The 21,097-nt window shown below is 45.7% G+C and overlaps 1 protein-coding gene across 1 annotated transcript in view; it reads left to right on the forward strand.

The window, feature by feature from the left end:
* TXNRD2 (thioredoxin reductase 2) overlaps positions 1-21,097 on the forward strand; it is a 32,629-nt gene that overhangs the window by 3,006 nt on the left and 8,526 nt on the right. Inside the window, exons 2-12 of the mRNA XM_081339349.1 lie at positions 868-936; positions 3,283-3,339; positions 3,500-3,644; positions 4,831-4,905; positions 6,622-6,700; positions 7,110-7,172; positions 8,333-8,403; positions 13,348-13,367; positions 14,199-14,290; positions 15,795-15,966; positions 20,735-20,871. Of these exons, the coding sequence (XP_081195475.1) occupies positions 868-936; positions 3,283-3,339; positions 3,500-3,644; positions 4,831-4,905; positions 6,622-6,700; positions 7,110-7,172; positions 8,333-8,403; positions 13,348-13,367; positions 14,199-14,290; positions 15,795-15,966; positions 20,735-20,871 (980 nt within the window). The remainder of the gene's footprint in view (positions 1-867; positions 937-3,282; positions 3,340-3,499; positions 3,645-4,830; positions 4,906-6,621; positions 6,701-7,109; positions 7,173-8,332; positions 8,404-13,347; positions 13,368-14,198; positions 14,291-15,794; positions 15,967-20,734; positions 20,872-21,097) is intronic.

Genomic DNA, 21,097 nt, shown 5'->3' on the forward strand with positions numbered 1-21,097 from the left:
AACTGTTGGTGCAAAACACTCAAAAAAGTGAAATAGGTCTTTCTGATGATCGGGGGCATTTCAAAGGATGGGAAAATCACTCTGACTGCAACTTTAAGAGCAAAGAATTTGGGGAAACTCTTAAAACTAAATATAATTTAATTTGCACCGATGGTTGGGAATTTTTGTTTTTTTTTGTTTTAGCTATAAGCACATTTTTATTTGTGTATGTGTGCATAAATAACTTATTGGTCACCCATCTTGACACAAGGCAAACTGGGCAGCTTGTAATCGTAAACATGTGCATACTTTTCTGGATAGCAACATTGAATAAGGCTGTTTAAAAATGATATCATTGGCTTCCCAGTGTAAATAGTGGCTTAGAGCTTAGAATAGAATAACAGAATTGGAGGGACCTTGGAGGTCTTCTAGTCCAACCCCCTGCTTAGGCCATTTCAGACTAATGGTTGTCCATGGCTTCTTAAAAACTTCCACTGTTGGAGAACCCACAACTTCTGGAGGCAAGCTGTTCCGCTGGTTAATTGTTCTCACTGTTAGGAAATTTCTCCTTAGTTCCAGGTTGCTTCTCTCCTTGATTAGTTTCCATCCATGTTGTTGATTTCCTTTGGGTTTAGAGTCTTTTCCATTTTAACTTTCTTTTTTTAATTGATCCATTTAAATAGGGGGGGGGAACGTTTTAAAGTTCTTCCCTCTATCCTCCTCTCTGGAATAATGTTGCCTTTTGAAGAAACAATGCAGAAATAAGGTTATGATATAACAATTCGTTACATTACTGTGGGTGCCCGGGCTTATATTTGAAGGCAGACTTTGAATAATATCTACTGCTGTTTTAAAATGTTCTTTTCTTGTTTTTTTTTAAAAACACAGGGAAGAAGAATGAATATGACCTTGTGGTTATCGGAGGGGGCTCTGGCGGATTGGCCTGCGCTAAAGAAGGTTTGTGGATGGGATTTTCTGGTGTGGCATTGTCACCCTTAGATGGGAAACACAACCAGATAAGCTAATTTTATTTATTTATTTGGAAAATTCATCTTGCCGCCTACTCGCTGGCGCCGCATACAGGAAATAACACAATATAAAAGAAACAAAAATAATAAAATAATTGCCCTTTTAGAAGATGAAGGGTTTTTACAAACCCCCAAATGGCCAGTTGGTTGTATAATAATAATAATAATAATAATAATAATAATAATAATAATAATAATAATAATAATAATAATAATAATAATAATAATAATAATAGTTATGTTATTTAAAGCCCTACATGGCAGGGGGCCGGAGTACCTTAGGGAACACCTGCTGCCGGCGTCAACTTCCCTTCGCCCTGTGCGTTCCCACAGAGAGGGACTCCTCAGGGTGCCACCGGTCAGAGAATGTAGATTGGTGGCCCCCAGGGGGAGGGCGTTCTCTGTGGGCGCTCCGGAGCTGTGGAATCAGTTACCGGTTGAGCTCCGGACGGCGCCGGATCTTCGCTCCTTTCGCCGCGATCTGAAAACATACCTGTTCGAACAAGCCGGCCTGGCCTGAGGGTGGGATTGCTGGGGTTTTTATTATCTTTTTATTGGGGGTTTTATTAATGTATTTATTGTTTTTTATGGGCATGTATTTAATAACTTTTTAATTTTTGTAACTTTATGTTTTATTCTTGCCCTGTACACCGCCCTGAGTCCTTCAGGAGAAGGGCGGTATAGAAATATTAATAAATTAAATTAAATTAAATAATAATAATAATAATAATAATAATAATAATAATAATAATAAGTTGGAAGGGACCTTGGAGGTCATCTAGTCCAACCCCCTGCTCAGGCAGGAAACCCTGTAGCATTTCAGGCAAATGGCCGTCCAGTCTCTTCTTAAAAACTTCCAGTGTTGGAGCATTCACATCTTCTGGAGGCAGGTCGTTCCACTGGTTAATTGTTCTCACTGCCAGAAAGTTTCTCCTTAGTTCTAGGTTGCTTCTCTCCTTGATTAGTTTCCATCCATTGCTTCTTGTCCTGCCTTCGGGCGCTTTGGAGGATAGCTTGACTGCCTCTTCTTTGGGGCAGCCCCTGAGATGTTGGAAGGCTGCTATCCTGTCACCCCTGGTCTTTCTCTTCATTAAGCTGGACATCCCCAATTCCAGCAACCGTTCCCTATATGTTTTAGCCTCCAGTCCCCTGATCATCTTTGTTGCTCTTCTCTGTACCCTTTCTAGAGTCTCAACATCTTTTTTACATGGTGGTGACCAAAACTGGATGCAGTATTCCAAGTGTGGCCTTACCAAGGCCTTGTAAAGTGGTATTAGTACTTCACGTGATCTTGATTCTATCCCTCTGTCAATGCAGCCTAGCACTGTGTTGGCTTTTTTGGCAGCTGCCTCACGGTACTATTTCTGATGCTCTCGTGCTTTGACTAACTGGGATGTACACTTTGGTCCCTTTCCATGCCATATCCTATTTTATCATCAGAGCAATCTTTATACTTCTGGAACCAAGTATCTTCTCCCAAAGCCTCTTTAAACCTTCGCCTCAGTGAATCGTAACGCTAAACCTGGGAGGAATTTTCCCCTGCTCAGAAACCCCTTCCCCCAGCTGGCACTGCTTGAAGGGATCATGAAATTTACTACTACGTACTACTACTTACTACTACTTCCCTGGGACCTTTCTCCATTTCAGGTCTCAGAAGGGAAGAAAACCCAACTGGGCTTCTAGAAAGAGTTAGTTTAAGGTTGGCATAACCACACGGTGTATTCAATAAACTTGAGTAAGATTTTCGGGAATGACAAATCCCCCTCAGATACTTATACCAGCCATGACTTCAGGGCTTTCTGGAAGAGTGTCAGAGTCGGGGGGGGGGGGGTGTCTAATTTCCAGAAGGATGGTGTTAGAACAGGGGTCTTCAAACCTGGCCCTTTGATGACTTGTGGACTTTAACTCCCAGAATTCCTCAGCCAGGCACCCCTGGTCTAAAGCGGAAAGGAACTCTTTTTATTATTTTTCTGTCCACAATTCTCCCAGAATTGTTATGTTTGCTACTAACCACTAGAGGCTTTTATTCTTGTATTGTATTGGGACTCAAGGTCAAAAGTGGTCCTATAGTGCCCCCTAGTGGCCCGTACTAAATCTATCAACTTGTAAGAAAAAGTTGGAAACCCCGTCTCCACGCGAGAATGTTTGGGACAACTAATATAACAGCTTTATCTAAATAAAGCTTCAGTTGTCTTTGGACCAGTTTGAAGAGCATCACTATTACTGCATCCTTTTCCTCAAACACATCTGCAACTTGTCTTTCTCTTTGTTTCAGCTGCCCAGTTTGGAAAGAAGGTGGCTGTCCTCGATTATGTGGAGCCTTCTCCAAGAGGTAAGCCACAATCTGAGCGAATTGCAAAAATCTGCCCTCGTTGTGATCTTGAATGTCTTAAGGCTGGCTGGGGAGTCGAATGGGGCATGAGAGCAAGTTGCTCAGGACGTGAGAACAAGCTGCACCCATGAATGAGCATGTGGCTTTTCCCCTTCCCCAGGAACCAAATGGGGGCTTGGTGGGACATGTGTGAACGTGGGTTGTATTCCGAAGAAGTTGATGCACCAAGCAGCTCTCCTGGGACATTCGATCCGAGATGCCCAACATTATGGCTGGGACGTACCCCACCGTATCAGTCACGACTGGTAAGAAAACTCTCCTGCCTGTTTTTTGCAACTTAAAAAGGTAAAAGGTAAAGGTTCCCCCGCACATGCGTGCTAGTCGTTTCCGACTCTAGGGGCCGGTGCTCATCTCCGTTTCAAAGCCGAAGAGCCAGCGCTTGTCCGAGGACGTCTCCGTGGTCATGTGGCCGGCATGACTAGACGCCGAAGGCACACGGAACGCTGTTGCCTTCCCACCGTAGCGGTCCCTATTTTTCTACTTGCATTTTTTACGTGCTTTCGAACTGCTAGGTTGGCAGAAGCTGGGACGAGTAACAGGCGCTCACTTTGTTACGCGGCAATCGGGATTCGACCCGCCAAACTGCCAACCTTCTGATCGACAAGCTCAGCGTCCTAACCCACTGAGCCACTGCGTCCCTGACTTTTGCAACTTACCTGTGCATAAATCCTTCATAAGATCCTCGAAGGACTGGGAAGATTGTGTTTCAGAAAAGAAAGGCTGTAGGACATCGTCTTCTCCTGAGTTGGTCTGTGGATTCATCCACTCTATTCTATGTGTTTGTCTAGAAGAGAAGAGGATTTTTTTTTGGGCCCCAACTAATTTCACTTTCAAATATGAAGATTTTAGATTTATCGAGAATATGCTAAGCCAGGACATTTTTCCCCCCCTCGTTATCATCTCTGGGTTAGGACAGGGGTCTTGAAACTTGGCCCTTTGATGACTTGAGGACTTCAACTCCCAGAATTCCTCAGCCAGTGTGCCTGGCTGAGGAATTCTGGGAGTTGAAGTCCACAAGTCATCAAAGGCCCAAGTTTGAAAACCCCTGATGGTAAACGATCTTTGGACACAACCAAAGGACTCTGGAGCAGGGGGGGTCTCCAAATTTGGCAATTTTAAGACTTGTGGACTTCAACTCCCAGAATTCCCCAATCAGCAGGGCTGGTTGAGGAATTCTGGGAGTTGAAGTCCACAAATCATCAAAGGGCCAAGTTTGAAAACCCCTGGGTTAGGAGGACTTACCATTTGGATTTTAAAAAGTCCATCTTTTCTAGGTTCCTCTTTTTGTCTCGTATGCTTCGACTGTCCTGAACATTTCTTTTTTTTTTTTTTAAAAAAACAGCTACTTGTACTTATATTTTCCACTAACGCCCGTCAGTTCCTGTCCCTTTAATCCATTGTAAATTCTCTCCCTCTCTTTTTGCCTGCCAGGTCTGTGATGGCCAAGGGGGTGCAGAACTATGTCAAATCCTTGAATTGGGGACACAGGTTACAGTTACAGGATAAGTAAGTGCCTCTTTTATTCCCCTGTGCCTCCAAACACTTGGATTTAATTTTTGAAAATTCAGTGTAAAGATGTGTGAAGAGTTCAAGGGTAACATTGCCTTCTCACTAAGGAGAAGGTGAGTTTCCTCTCATTTGTATCTTGCTTCAGGATCCCTGGCTTCTGATGGTCGTTTTTCACATCCAAGTCCTCGTTTTGTTATTTATTATTATGCATCTTGTTTTCTCAAGATTTACTTGTACTTTTATTTCTATTTCGCATTGATTTGCTTCGTTTCAAAACCACTTACTGATTTATTTTATTTCTCATCCTTTCCTAATGGTAGTAGTAAAAGGTAAAGGTAAAGGTACCCCCGCACATGCATGCTAGTCGTTTCCGACTCTAGGGGCCGGTGCTTATCTCCGTTTCAAAGCCAAAGAGCCGGCGCTTGTCCGAGGACGTCTCCGTGGTCATGTGGCCGGCATGACTAGACGCCAAAGGCGCACGGAACGCTGTTACCTTCCCACCATAGCGGTCCCTATTTTTCTACTTGCATTTTTACGTGCTTTCGAACTGCTAGGTTGGCAGAAGCTGGGACGAGTAACAGGCGCTCACTCTGCTACGCGGCACTCGGGATTCGACCAAACATCTGGAGCACCACTTGAATAGCATCGGCATTGATACAGTCCGCATCAGTCAATTGCCAAGGGCAGCTTAACTCGGAACAGCTTACATCCTGGAAGGATGTTTTAATATAATTAAACAACAGCAGCAACATATGCCAGGTCCTTAATTAAATGCTTAGTTGAGAGTGAAACTGGCTTGCAAAGATGTTTGATACAGGAGTTGAGTGGGCCCCTGGCTATTATTACTGCTGCTCTTACTGCATTAATCATCTTTGTTAAGGAATTTGTTGTGCAGGGTCTCCTTGTGCTACCAAAGAGTTGCACAGACAAGGGTAATAAGAGCAGCAAGAGTCACACAAGAGTACACTGAGTTGTAAAAGCAAAAAAGTATTTTACTTTGAGGTGGTGTAAAAACAAAAATGCACAGTCAAAAATAAACAGTCCAAGTAGCAATCCAAAATACAAAGTCTTCTTACTGGTCCAGAGGTCAATACACAGTTCAGGTAACAGAGCAAAAACAGTAATAGTAGAGAGCAGTGAATTCAGAGAGAGAAAGAAGCTACGTTCCTAGCTCCCTCTTATGGCCATGAGAACACTTACACACCCATTGGCCAATTAACATCTTAAAGACATAACATCATGGTTAATATATTTTCAACCCAACATTGTAGGCTAACACCATATGCCTAACAATCTTCTCATTTTCTTCCTCCATCTCCTGTTTCTTCCCCTCTATCTCCTTCTCCTCTTCCACCTCTATCTCTCCTTCCTCCTTCTCCACCTTCCTCTTATTCCTCCTCCTCTGTCCCTTCTTCCACCTTCTCCACTCTTCTCCTATTCCTCCTTCTCCATCGCATCTATCCCTTCTTCTTCCCCCCTCCTCCTCCCTCTTCTCCTCTTCTTCATCCTTCTCTATCCCTTCTTCCATCTCCTCCTCCTTCTCGACTCTTCTCCTATTCCTCCTTCTCCATCTCATCTGTCCTTTCTTCCACCTCCTTCTCCTCCTCCTGCTCCACCCTCTTCTCTTATTCTTCCTCCTCTTCCTCCATTTTCCTTTATCTCTTCTTTCATCTCCTCCTCCTCCTCCTCCTCCTCCTCTTCCTCCTCCTTCAGAAAGGTCAAATACTTCAATCTGAAAGGCAGCTTTGTGGATGCACACACCATCCGTGGGGTGGCAAAGGGAAACAAGGAGGTAAGAAGACTCTAACCCCTACCCCTAATGTTAAAAAGTTAACCACTCTCCCTTTGGGTGTTTTGCCCGGTGCCCGTGCAAAGGGCAGGGCGTAATTCACGTCAATGCAGATGCCATTTTAACTGTTTCGACAGACTCCCCCCCCCTCCGATGCCATTGAACCAGGTTGCTGGGGTTTGTTAACCCTGGTTTCTGGATGAGCCCAGCCCCTGCAATTGTTCCGGAATAAAAATCCCTTTTAGTCTCAAGTACGCGAATCAGATTATTGAGCTATAATTACAATGATATTATATTTTGGGAGATAACCACCTTCTCCCAGTGTGACGTGAAGACAGACCCAGGATGGTCTATAGAGAAGCTCGGTCTGAATTCTTCTTCCTGTTTTTCTTTTTCCTTTAATTCTTCCTAGACGCTGCTCACCGCAGACCACATAGTTCTTGCCACTGGTGGCAGACCAAGATACCCCACCGAGGTAACCCCTCTTAGTTTGTTCCTACTTGACATTAACCCGAGTTAACTTCAGGGCAGCTTTTTGGCTGATCTGTGGTTAAAGATTGATTTACAGCAAGGCTTCTCAACCTTGGCCACTTTGAAGATATGTGGACTTCTACTCCCAGAATTCCCCAGCCAGCATTCGAGGGCTTGACACTCCCAGAATTCCCCAGTCATGCAGATATTGCAAAGATTTTTTTTAAAAAAAAGAAACAAAACCAATAACCTCCCAAAGCAATTTCAGTGCACGGAGAACGACAGAGTCCCATTTAATTCTTCGTACATGTTGATCTTTACCTGTCCATCTCTTCTGTGAATAATTCCAGAACATTCTCTCGTATGATGAACAGTTGAGGGAGCTAAGTAGGTTTAGTCCAGGGGTAGGCAACCTTGGCTCTTTTATGACTCGTGGACTTCAGCTCCCGGGAATTCTGGGAGTTGAAGTCCACAAGTCATGAAGGGGCCAAAGTTTCCCCCATGCTGGCTCAGGAATTCTGGGAGTTGAAGTCCACAACTCATGAAAGGGCCAAAGTTTCCCCCATGCTGGCTCAGGAATTCTGGGAGTTGAAGTCCACAAGTCATGAAAGGGCCATGCTGGCTCAGGAATTCTGGGAATTGAAGTCCACAAGTCATGAAAGGGCCATAGTTCCCCCCATGCTGGCTCAGGAATTCTGGGAATTGAAATCCACGAGTCATAAAAGAGCCAAGGTTGCCTATCCCTGGTCTAGTCTAACGGAGAGAAGGAAGACATGACAGCTGTCTTCCGATATCTGAGGGTTCTCAAAAGGGGGTTGATTTATTCTCCAAAACACCTGAGGGCAGGACAGGATGTTACAGGTGGAAGCTTACTAAAGAAAGACTCAACTTGGAAGTAAAGAGACATTTCCTGACAGTTTAGAACAGGAGTCTTCAAACTGGGAGTTGAAGGTCCACAAGTCATAAAAGGGCCAAGTTTGAAGACCCCTGGTTTAGGACAATTAATCAGTGGAACAGCTTGCCACTTGCGACTGTGGGTGCTCCATCACTGGAAGTTTTCAAAAATAGACTAAACCGCCTCTCCTGCCTTGAGGGAGAGGGTTGGACTAGAAGACCTCTAAGGTCCCTTTCCAGTCCTATGATTCCCTTTCTTCTTCTTTCCAGGTTGCAGGAGCCCAAGAGTTTGGGATTACAAGCGATGACATTTTCTGGCTAAAAAGATCTCCTGGAAAAACGTAAGTCCTTTCTGTCTAGCGCTGTTTTTTCACCGTTTGGGCAGGGATAATTTTTTTACTTGATTTTCACGGTTATGCAGGCTCCTCTCGGCTTCTTCTGCTAACATTTGGCTGCTAAATAGAACTATCCTTTGAGGCGGGCGTTTCTCCAAAGCCTGTGATGTCGTATCATGCCCCCCAAATTGTGTGCAGGAATATTTGTGTTGTGTTTTTTTTTTTAAAAAAAAGTTTTGTGTCCAAATGGGGATGTTAACAAAAAACGGGCGTAACTGAATAAATACAAATTAATATGGACTGATCCTTTTAAGCTTAATTCTCTCTCTCTCTCTCTCTCTCTCTCTCTCTCTCTCTCTCTCTCTCTCTCTCTCTCTCTCTCTCTCTGTGTGTGTGTGTGTGTGTGTGTCTTGTCTTCCTCTGAACATATACTTTCTCCCTTTGGCTTTTTAAATTTCGTTGTTGGCTTTATGACTTCAGCAGAGCCAGCAACGTAGGCTCCAGTTCTGGATAGGGAATCTGTAAATTGGATTGAACAGAGATGTATGTCCAAATAGAGTAATGGGTGGCTGTGTGTGTTTATGTGGAGTAAACAGTAGCGATTCCAACTGAGTGTCCAATAATCCTGGCTGTGTGTGGTTTGCTGTACTTGCATGAACCAGGAGAGGGCAGCAAAGGTTTATATTACAGAATAGTCTTCTTTCCATTGCTGCGGTCTCTGCTATTATTCCCTTCCCTTCCCTTCCCTTCACTTCTCATTTACTTCCTTTACTTTCTTTCCCTATTCCTTTCCCCATTCCTTTTTCCTTCTCCTTCCTTCCTTCCTTCCTTCCTTCCTTCCTTCCTTCCTCTCTTTCCCTCCCTCCCTCTCTCTATTCCTTCCTTCCTCTCTTTCCCTCCCTCCCTCTCTATTCCTTCCTTTCTTCTTCTCTTTCCCTCCCTCCCTCTCTCCCTCCCTCCCTTTCATTTTTTCCTTCCTGCCTTCCTTCCTTCCTCTCTTTTCCTCCCTCCCTCCCTCTCTATTCCTCCCTTCCTCTCTTTCCCTCCCTCCCTCTCTCTATTCCTTCCTTCCTTCCTCTCTTTCCCTCCCTCCCTCTCTATTCCTTCCTTCCTTCCTTCCTTCCTTCCTTCTTCTCTTTCCCTCCCTCTCTCCCTCTCTATTCCTTCCTTCCTTCCTTCCTCTCTCTTTCCCTCCCTCTCTCCCTCTCTCTATTCCTTCCTTCCTTCCTCTTTCCCTCCCTCCCTCTCTATTCCTTCCTTCCTTCCTTCCTTCCTTCCTTCCTTCCTTCCTTCCTTCCTTCCTTCCTTCCTTCCTCTCTTCCCTCCCTCCCTCTCTATTCCTTCTTTCCTTTCTTCTTCTCTTTCCCTCCCTCCCTCCCTCCCTCCCTCCCTTTCATTTTTTCCTTCCTTCCTTCCTTCCTTCCTCTCTTTTCCTCCCTCCCTCTCTATTCCTTCCTCTCTTTCCCTCCCTCCCTCTCTCTATTCTCCCTCTCTATTCCTTCCTTCCTTCCTTCCTTCCTTCCTTCCTTCCTTCCTTCCTTCCTTCCTTCCTTCTTCTCTTCCCTCCCTCCCTCTCTATTCCTTCCTTCCTTCCTTCCTTCCTTCCTTCCTTCTTCTCTTTCCCTCCCTCCCTCTCTCCCTCCCTCCCTTTCATTTTTTCCTTCCTGCCTTCCTTCCTTCCTCTCTTTCCCTCCCTCCCTCTCTATTCCTTCCTTCCTTTCTTCTTCTCTTTCCCTCCCTCCCTCTCTCCCTCCCTCCCTTTCATTTTTTCCTTCCTGCCTTCCTTCCTTCCTCTCTTTTCCTCCCTCCCTCTCTATTCCTCCCTTCCTTCCTTCCTTCCTTCTTCTCTTTCCCTCCCTCTCTATTCCTTCCTTCCTTCCTTCCTCTCTCTTTCCCTCCCTCTCTCCCTCTCTCTATTCCTTCCTTCCTTCCTCTTTCCCTCCCTCCCTCTCTATTCCTTCCTTCCTTCCTTCCTTCCTTCCTTCCTTCCTTCCTTCCTTCCTTCCTTCCTTCCTTCCTTCCTTCCTTCCTCTCTTTCCTTCTTCTCTTTCCCTCCCTCCCTCTCTCCCTCCCTCTCTCTATTCCTTCCTTCCTTCCTCTCTCTTTCCCTCCCTCCCTCTCTCCCTCCCTCCCTCCCTCCCTTCCTTCCTTCCTTCCTCCCTTCCTTCCTTCCTCTACATTTAATTACCCGACTAGGTAACATCATCAGTGCTATTGGGTGGGGTGTTTATATACAGTTGCTTCCTCTTCCAGTGTTAATGTAGGAATCATTTTCTCCTTGGTCGTTCCTTGATTAGGGCATTTCACTTTGTTTGTTTGTTTGATGGTTTGTCCAGAGTTGATCCCTGCTTATCTGGGCATTGTTTCAAAATGTGCAGAAGCAATGAGGGTTGTTATTATTATCCAGATAGTTCTCTCCCCTTCAATGGCACAGCGTTCCGTCTTAGGCCCGGTACTCTTCAATATGTTGATAAATGACTTAAAGGAGGGAATAGAAGGGGAATTCATCAGATTTTCAGACGACACGAAGCTGGCAGGAACAGCCAACATGCCAGAAATTTAAGCTCAGGATACAAAAGGAGCTTGACAGACTTGAAGAATGGGACCCATCCAGCGAAATGAAATTTAATGTGGGGAAAAGCCAGGTTTTAAACCTGGGCAGGTAAAAACCAAAGGGACAAGCCCAGATTAGAGGTGAAACCTGGCTGAAAAACAGTAACTGTCAGAGGGACCTTGGAGTCCTCGTGGACGATCGCTTAAACCTGAGCGGCAGCAGCCAGAAAAATTTTCTGTTTTTTCTTCTTGTTACCTAAGGGGATACTAATAGCAGTGCCGTAGCCAGGGAAGTTGAATCCTGTCCACTTTTGTTTTTAAATGTACATTTAATAAAAAAATTTCAATTAAAAAAACAACAAAAAACCCCAATTAACTTAGTGCAATGGCTTGTGACTCCAGAAGTTGTGGGTGCTCCATCGCTGGAGGCTTTTAAGAAGCGTTTGGACAACCTTTTTTTTTTAATCCCATTTATATCCCGCCCTTCTCCGAATACTCAGGGCGGCTTACAATTTTAAGCACAAACCAATGTGCTTAGTTTGTCTGAGATGGTATAGGTTCTCCTGCTTGAGCGGGGGGGGGGGGGTTGGACTAGAAGACCTCCAGGGTCCCTTCTAGTTGTATTCTGATGGATTGTCTGCCGAAGATTCTCGTGGACGGCTTCGGATAAATACCTGCAGGCGCATTCTTTCAAATGGAGGGCTGACAGCTCACAGCCTCCCTCCAGAAGTACACCGTGCTCACTGCCGCCTCCTCCTCCTTCTCCTCCTCCTCCTCCTCCGAAATGGAATTACATTATTAGTACCTAGTGAGGATTAGCAGTGACATGGCCATTGTCTTGCTGATTTGGCCACCCGCGTTTAAGTTTGTCTTCTGGAGCAGCCCCTCACTTCGGCGCACTGTCTTGGAGCATTCTTTCCATTTTCTCTTTCGGCTAAGGGTGGTGGGGGGGCGATCTCTGGGAAAGGGTGTGTGTGTGTGTGTGTAATCCCGTTTACAAATTATCCATATTAAGTTGGGCGGACTGTATTCCCCACCTCCATTTTCTGCTTTCAAGGCAGCTAGGTTTAAAAAAAAAGAAAGAAAGAAAAAAGTTTTGTTTGCAAAAGGAATTCTTTCTCCTGCATTTGCCTCTTTTCTTTTGCTCTTTAGGAAAAAAGAGAAGACTCTCCCCCCCCCTTTTAGTTCGACAGGCTCCAGCTTGCCCCAGGATAATGGTTTCAGACCCTGATGGTCTTTTTATCTGTGGTGTCCCCCTTTGGGTGTGCTTTTAACGGGTTGTTCTACTATCCGATGCGTTGCGGTGGTTGTTTCTAATTACCGTTTGGCTGGTGAAATTCTGGATTGCGAGAATAAGTTTCAGCAGAGACCTCTTTTTTGTCTGTGTGCTGAGGGGCCTCAGAGGTCTTCTAGTCCAACCCCCTCTTGAAGGCGGGAGACCTTATGCCAGTGATGGCGAACCTTTTAGAGACCGAGGGCCCAAACTGCAACCCAAAACCCACTTATCCATCGCAAAGTGCCAGGGCTGTATCAGCATTATGGTGCCCTTGGGGAGGGGGTGGGGGGAACGTGACCCACTGGGTGGGTATGGTTGCAGTGGTCACGGCAGACTGGGTGAGCGTGGCCGGGAACAGTCCCTCGCCATCTCTGGGGCATCCCCGGGGGGGGCAACGCCGCTTGCTCGCTCACTTTTTATTTTATTTTATTTTATTTTAATTCCATTTATATCCCGCCCTTCTCCAAAGACTCAGGGCGGCTTACAAGCTTAGCAGTAGCCTTCATTCTATGTATATGCCTGCTTATTAGGGCTTTCACACACACCCCAGTGGCATTATTACAAAGTCAGCTTAATTGCCCCCAACAATCTGGGTCCTCACTTCCTGCCCTGTTGCATCCAAACGCCACGTGCTCACTACTCTGGCGAACTCTGCTGGGGCAATGGCGCACGTGCCCACCAAGAGGGCTCTGAGTGCCACGTCTGGCGCGCGTGCCGTAGGTTCGCCACCACTGCCTCATACCATCCAGTCAAATGGCTGTCCAGTCTCTTCTTGAAAACCTCCAGTGACGGAGCACCCACAACTTCTGGAGGCAGGCCGTTCCCCTGGCTAATTGTTCTAAGTGTGACTTTCTGACTAAGTGACTTTGCTGTGCCTCGTAGTGGAGCTGGTTACACCTCACTTAACAACGGTCTTGCTTAGCCATGCAAATTTTGGGCTCCGATATGGTGGTAAGTTGAGGACTTTAACCTGTACTTTGCCTTTGATCACTTTCTGGAATGTTAATTAAAAACTGTTTGAAAAAGAAGTAAGTCAATTGCTTCCGTTCGGATTGAAGGCACCGGCTGAGTTTGATGTTTTTTTTTCCCATTTCTTTCTCTCTCCTCTGTTCCTTCAACAGGTTAGTCGTTGGCGCCAGCTGTATCTTTCAAACTAAGCTGCATTGTGGCATGGTTGCGGCATTGTCGCCTTGCCGCTTGGAGGGCTTGTGCCGTTTTCGGCACGTTGAAATCCACAGTGAAGTTGCCGTTTTGAAGAAAAGCGCCCCAACAGATTTATTCAGGGATCCAAAGAGACATCTCCGCTTGCAATTCCATCAGGCTTTCTTGCCTTTTTAAAAAAAAAAATCGGTACGCACAAGAGCCGTGTTGTGTACAGGCTGAGGGTAAAATTTCTATCGGTCTATCCCAGGGGTAGGGCAACCTTGGCTCTTTGATGACTCGTGGACTTCAACTCCCAGAACTCCTGAGCCAGCCATGCTGAGGGGAAAGGGAGAGGTTTCCAAGCTGAGCCAAGCTGGCTCAGGAATTCTGGGAGTTGAAGTCCACGAGTCATGAAGGGGCCATAGTTTCCCTCATGCTGGCTCAGGAATTCTGGGAGTTGAAGTCCACGAGTCATGAAGGGGCCCTAGTTTCCCTCATGCTGGCTCAGGAATTCTGGGAGTTGAAGTCCACGAGTCATGAAGGGGCCAGAGTTTCCCTCATGCTGGCTCAGGAATTCTGGGAGTTGAAGTCCACGAGTCATGAAGGGGCCCTAGTTTCCCTCATGCTGGCTCAGGAATTCTGGGAGTTGAAGTCCACGAGTCATCAAAGAGCCAAGGTTGCCTACCCCTGGTCTATCCGGATGCAAGGGAAGGTTTGCAAATTTTCTCGTAAATCTCGCCGTTTTTAGTTTTCCCGTTTTTCCTCTTTCTCAAAAAAAAAAAAAAAATCAAGCAGAATGATTTTTTCCTTGACCCCGATGCTTTTCTAGATGTTTCCCTTGAGTGTGCCGGCTTTCTCACCGGGCTCGGATTGGATACTACCGTGATGATCCGGAGCATCCCGCTTCGAGGATTTGATCAGGTAGATTCTGCGGCTTGTGATCTGCTGTTGATCCCTATCTTGTTGTTTTTTTCTTCGAAGACGTTTCGCTTCTCATCCAAGAAGCTTCTTCGGGTCTGGCTGAATGGTGGGGAAGGAAAGGATTTATACTCCTTGTAGATGGCTGGTCCTTTGCAGTCTTTTAGTGAGTCGTTGAGGCCACCTGGAGGTTTATCTGGGTCCTCAGGGTCACCTGAGTGATGCAAATGGGGTCCTGGAGCCTTCTTGGCTGCAGGATGTTTTTTTCTGCCCTGTGTCCTTTCACCGTTGAAGGCGGGTGAAGTTCCTGAAAAAGCACCTTTGGGACAGCCGTGACCCGGGTGATTGAGAATCTCTGTAGACTTTTGATCCCGAGTTGACAGAGCGTCACCCAAGACCTTCGCTGGAGTCCCATCACAATGTGAGCAGAAGTGACCAGCTCACCTGGACCACTACAGATCAGTGGTCCAGTGGATTCAGCCGGTTCGCACCTCTGTGGAAGAACCGGTAGCTAATTTTTTGTCGCCCAGGCTCAAAAAATGGACTTCCGGAAGCGGCACCCACACAGAGAACCAGTTGTTCGCCTATTTGAATCCCACCACTGTTACAGAGAGTCCTCATCTTTCAACAGTCCATTTAGCGACCATGCAAAGTTACAACATCACTGAAAAAAGTGACGTGCAACTGTTTTTCTGCACTTAACCACCGTTGCAGCGTCCCCCCACGATCACGTCATCAAAATTCAGGCAGTCGCCAACTGACTCATAGTTATGACGGTTGCCATGTCCCAGGATCACGTGATTTCCCCCCTTTGACGACCTTCTGACAAGCAACGTCAGTGGGGGAAGCCAGACTTAACCATGTAAGAACTGCAGCGATTCCCTTGTGGAAAGAAAGGGTGTAAAAATGGGGCTGCTCTGGTTCCAACAGATGAAACTCTTCACAGAACTTCGAGGCATTGTTTAGCTTAAAGAATCTTTATTTGAGTAGCGTAGCGTCGGTGCTAACGCAGTCGAAGCCAAAAATTGAATTCCCCTCCCCTTGAGCACATAGTATCAAAGCACAATTCCCTCCTCCAATTAACAGTCATAAATCACGTTCTCCAATTAGTTTGAAATGCGGGCTTCCCCTCCAGTTCTCCAGCCGCCAATTCCTTATCATCTCTTATTTCGATAACCTTGGTTCTCACGCTAGGTTCAGTATTGTTATGTCTAGCTAAACTCTCACGCACATTCCTCCCCCCAGCATCGTCTAACTCTAAGAGTAAAACATAAGGAGAAAATGGTTGCATCTCCATCTGTCGTCAATGCAAAAATGTCCAATGTTAGCAGCGTGGACAGGGGCATAACTCACTTGAGAAATGTCTTGCTTAGTGACAAATTAATCCAGACGACCTGGATTAAAAATTAGCATATATAAACCACAGACCTCTGCCCCCCCCCTCCTTCCCCCTTGCCACGAAGGCTTTGACGGATTAAAATTTGGGTTTACTGTTGTCTCTTGTTAGCAAATGGCCGGCCTGGTGACCAACCACATGGAAGCGTCAGGCACCCGCTTCCTGAAAAAATGCACCCCGACTAAAGTCAAGAAGCTGGACAACGGCCGTCTGCGGGTGACCTGGAAATATGACTCTGGCAAAGAAAAATTGGATGAGTTCGACACGGTGATGTGGGCAGTAGGTAAGGACACACACCCCCTCTCATACCTGTAAAACTTTGCTCTGGGCAAGGTGAGCACCTGTGAAGTCAGAACTTGTCGGCTTCCATTTTTGAATAGTGCTTTGAATGAATGATCTGATGGGTGCCCGATCCAGGTAGTTCTCGACTTACAACCACTTGTTTAGCAACTGAAGTTTACGACCACTGGAAAAAAGTGATTGTTTTTCACCCTTATGACCATTGCAATAGTGAATAGTCAGTGGTGGCTTGAATGAATGATCTCATTGAGTGCCGGACTCAGGTAGTTCTCGACTTGCGACAGATCATTTAGTAACCGTTCGAAGTTACGACGGCACTGAAGAAGCTGACTTATGACCGCCTTTCACAGTTACGACCTTTGTGGCATCCCCGGGGTCACATGATCAAAATTCAGATGCTTGGCAACTGACTCGTATTTACGACAGTCGCAGTGTCCCCTTGCGACCTGACAAGTGAAGTCAATGGGGGAGGGAACACGACCGTGTTACAAACTTAATCACGGCAGTGATTCACTTAGCAACCGTGGCAAGGAAGTTTGTAAAACGGGGCAAATGTCACTTAACAACTGTCTTGCTTAGCGGTGGAAATCTGGGGGGGCTCAGCTCCTGTCGTAAGTTGAGGACTGCTTGTAGACGCATATAGGAATATTCTTGCAGCCTGTCCAGTTGTACAACTTGGGGAGAATGTATTGAGTCTTCTGAATTGTTGGGTGATTTTTTTAAAAAAAAAATTAACCTTGAAGGCAAAACAGGCTGGCTAGAGAATTCTGGGAGTTGAAGTCCACCAGTCTTAAAGTTGCCAAGGTTGAGACAGACTGGATGATGTGACCAGATGGGTGGAAGTCTTAAGAATGGTACAACCAGCCACCTTCTGGAGCCAGGTTGCTCTGTTTCAGAGTCAGAAAACTGGCATCAGAACCATTAGCTTTTATATCTAGGACTGTTGAATGAATCCTGATTTGTTTTTGGTCATGGACGCAGCTGAGAAACGTGGAGAACTTGATGAATATTCCGGGCAAGGGTTGTGTGGGTTGAATTCTCTTTGCACAAATCCATTTGCTTTGGATCCTGGCTTGTGACCAAGCCATCTAGGTTTGTTAGCTGCCCTCCAAATCATTGGCTCGGCTTGACCTGGTTCTCTTCCAGCTGCAGGAGCCAGATGGTGTAGCTTGGAAGATATGTGTCAGCTTACTTACTCGTTCCCTGCAAAGCTACAGTCTTGGAAGAGCCCTAGCTTACCCTGGAATGCAAACACAACCGATGTTTTCAGATTCCAGTCTTTTATTTTTGCTCATTAGCAAGGATTTTTTTTCACGCCAGCCGCTGGGGGGGGGTTAACCAAACCGGCTTTCCCATCCCTGCTGCCTCAGATCCAGAGCTAAAGACTAGGCACTCCACCCCAAGGGACTAAGGATTAAGTTGGCTAAGGACTAAAGCTGCCTAATTGATGCGCTCTTCGCTGTTGGTTTTGTTTGTCTTTGGTCTTTTAATTCTCTATCCACACACATCAACGCCAGGTGTCTGCGCTAGCCCTGACTGGGAAACTGGAAAAGCATTTCCTGCCTCCAGAGGTGTCCATCACAAGCTCCGAGTGAAAAGGGACAGCTTACGGAGGGGGGTGGGGTGGGGTGGAGATAGGACTCCTGTTGAGCCTCTTAAAACAACGAATCTCGGGAGTTGAAGCATGCTCTGTAAATTGCATGCAGGCTTGGAGTCACCTTTGTAGAGTTACGGAATACTACCAGGCTGATAAAACTTCATGCTTCTTGCATTTGAAGAGAAGGACTTGTTTTCATGCAGTTACCAGCCCAAGTAGATCTGAAGAGCGGGCTTGGAGGTGTCAGGCTGATGGATTGAATCACTGAATGACTGACTGATCATGGTCTTGTCAAGTTGGTGTTGACTCTTAGCAACCACTCAGATGGATTTTCCTCCAGGATCATCCATCCTGAGTTGGCCCACCAGGCCTTCTATCTTGTCAAGTTGGTGTTGACTCTTAGCAACCACTCAGATGGATTTTCCTCCAGGATCATCCATCCTGAGTTGGCCCACCAGGCCTTCTAACAGTACTCCTTACCACTAGTATATCCTTACCACTTTCTGCAGAGGGACGATCGGGAGCGTCCTGTCCTACAGCATCGCAGTCTGGTTTGGAAGCATCCCTGCTTCCGACAGGAAGGCGGTGCAGAGAGTGGTGAGGACAGCAGAAAAGATCATTGGCACTTCCTTCCTTTCCATCCATGGCACATAATCATTGCTTGAGCAGGCTCCGCAAGATTGTCTGGGTCGCTGCACACCCTCTTCACGACCTGTTTTCCTTGTTACCTTCTGGGAGGAGGGGGCTCCGTGGTATCCAAAGCAGAACATCTAGAATCAGTCACGGTTTTGTTCCAGACAATATCAACTTTACGAACTCTCAAGCTTCCTCTCTCCGCTACGTATTCAGGATGGACAGTGATTAATATTTATATGTTGCTTATATGTAAGGGGGTAGGTCTGTACATATGTTGCACGAAGTATTTTTTAAATGTGTGTTGTGTATGTGTACACTTCGAGAGCAAGCAACTAAATTTCATTTTGATTGTGGGCCGTTGTTCCCACGGGAAAAGGATGACAACCAAGGTTATCTAATCTAAATCTAATCTACTCCATCAACTGCTGCAATAGGTCCACAAATGAAGGCAAATATATGTGTCCCAGGATGACATTGCAGGGTCCAATCTGGGAACCAGAAGTTTTGTCTTCTGAGTTTTCAGACCCGTGCTGAAGCCCATCTCTAGGGAACGTCTCTCTAGCAGTGTGTCTGCTGTTCTTTGTGTGTGTGTTTGTGTGCAATAGGTCCATCCCTCTTGTTGTTTCTGGAGGGTTCAGAACCAAACCTGCTTCACAAAAAGGGCCTTCAAAACCAGGCAACTTTTCCAAACAAAAAAAAAACCAACTTTTTTTTTAAAAAAATGAAAGAAGAAGAAGCATCAATATCTCAGGGGCTGCCCCAAAGAAGAGGGAGTCAAGCTATTCTCCAAAGTGCCCGAAGGCAGGACAAGAAGCAACGGATGGAGACTAACCAAGGAGAGAAGCAACCTGGAACTAAGGAGAAACTTCCTGACCGTTAGAACAATTAACCAGTGGAACTCCTTGCCTCCAGAAGCTGTGAATGCTCCAACACTGGAAGTCTTTAAGAAGAGACTGGACAGCCATTTGCCTGAAATGGTATAGGGTTTCCTGCCTGAGCAGGGGTTGGACTAGATGACCTCCGAGGTCCCTTACAACTTCTTCTTCTTCTTCTTCTTCTTCTTCTTCTTCTTCTTCTTCTTCTTCTTCTTCTTCTTCTTCTTCTTCTTCTTCTTCTTCTTCTTCTCCTTCTTCTCCTTCTTCTTCTTCTTCTTCTTCTTCTTCTTCTTCTTCTTCTTCTTCTCCTTCTTCTCCTTCTTCTTCTTCTCCTTCCTCTTCTTCTTCTTCTTCTTCTTCTTCTTCTTCTTCTTCTTCTTCTTCTTCTTCTTTTTCTTCTTCTTCTTCTTCTTCTTCTTCTTCTTCTTATTATTATTATTATTATTATTATTATTATTATTATCATTATCATTATCATTATCATTATCATTATCGTCATCATTATTGTTATTATCATTATCATTGTTACTATTGTTGTTATTATTTTGCCCTTATGGATTGCTTTCAGATTGCTCCATTTTTCAGGCTTGTCCTTTATTTTTTATTCATTTATTTATTTATTTCCCCCCAGAAAATACAGTCACTGTAATTTAGCACTGAATCCTCAAAAAAAAATCCCAAATAATTATAATATTATAATAAAAGACCATCCTGGCTAACAGATTTCAGTCCATCCATCTCTTGATTTTGGTCATTGTTCCACAAGTAACGGGCAGTGGCATTCAGCGGGATTGTCTCTCCACGCCACACAAATAACACAACTAAAATTGTTATTGTTGTGAGGTTTATGCCCTGCCTGTGTTCTGTACAACTCAGAGTAGTTTACCTCATGTTCTCAGTTAGGCTTTGCTGGCACATAGGTCAAGTTAAGTTGAGTTCCAGATGGATGAGATACAGTCAGTTTTAATGAATGAATCAATCTCCATTTAATTGTGTTAGTTTTAATGGGATGTGTTGTTTTCCTTTTGGTATCTTGATTAATGGATTCTTTTCAATGCTGCCCAAGAGTCTCAGCTGACTTGGGCAGCCTTCGATAGGTCTTAAATAAATAAACGTCTCAAATGGCGATATTATTGTAAAATTAGAAATAACAATCCGTAGGGCCGGTGTCACCATTACTTTGTAAATCCTTCTGTTTCCTCTTTTCTGCTTGTAGTTCTGGTTGCAACAGATGCGTGTGAAATTGGCAGCCTTGCAGACTTCAACAGGATCTGATTGCTGTTCGGGTTTAACCCTCATTCTGTCTCTGCCTCTCTCCTTCCCTGTCTCCTCCTCCTCCTCCTCCCTTCCTCCTCCTCCTTCCATCCCCTTCTTTTTCTCTCTTCCGCCGCTTCTTCCTCTTACCCTTTCTCTCCTTCCCCTCCTCCTCCTCTTTCCTTCCTCCTCTCCTCCTCTGCTTCTCCTCTTTCTCCTTCTCCACCTCTTTCCCTCCTCTTCCTTCTCCTCCTTCTCTCGTTCTCCTTCTCCTTCTCTTCGTCCTCCTCTGCTCCTCTCTTTCCTCCTCCTCCTCCTCCTTGTCCTCCTTCTACTCCATCCCCTTCCTCTTTCCCTTTCCTCTCCTTTCTGCTTCCTCTTCCCTAAAGGCCGAGCTCCAGACACTGCAGCCCTTAATCTGCGTCGTGTGGGTGTGGAAACCAATCCGGAAACGGGCAAAATCCTTGTCGATGCAGCGGACGTCACTTCGAACCGCCATGTTTTTGCAATTGGGGACATCACAGAGGTATAAACGCTTCAGGAAACCCAGTGCGAGAGAGAGCAGCAGGGACCCCACTCTTCAGCCCCCAGCTTCTCATCTATCTTCTATTAAAACCTATTTATTCCACAGGCAGGAGCGATCGTAACAAGGCCTATGAGATACTCCCTGACATACGACATGGATAGAACAGAACAGAACAGAATAGAACAGACATGTCAAACACAAGGCCCGGGGGCCGGATCCGGCTCGC

The sequence above is a fragment of the Vipera berus genome (genome assembly GCF_964194415.1).
Source record: "Vipera berus genome assembly, chromosome: 14".
Lineage (NCBI taxonomy): Eukaryota > Metazoa > Chordata > Lepidosauria > Squamata > Viperidae > Vipera > Vipera berus.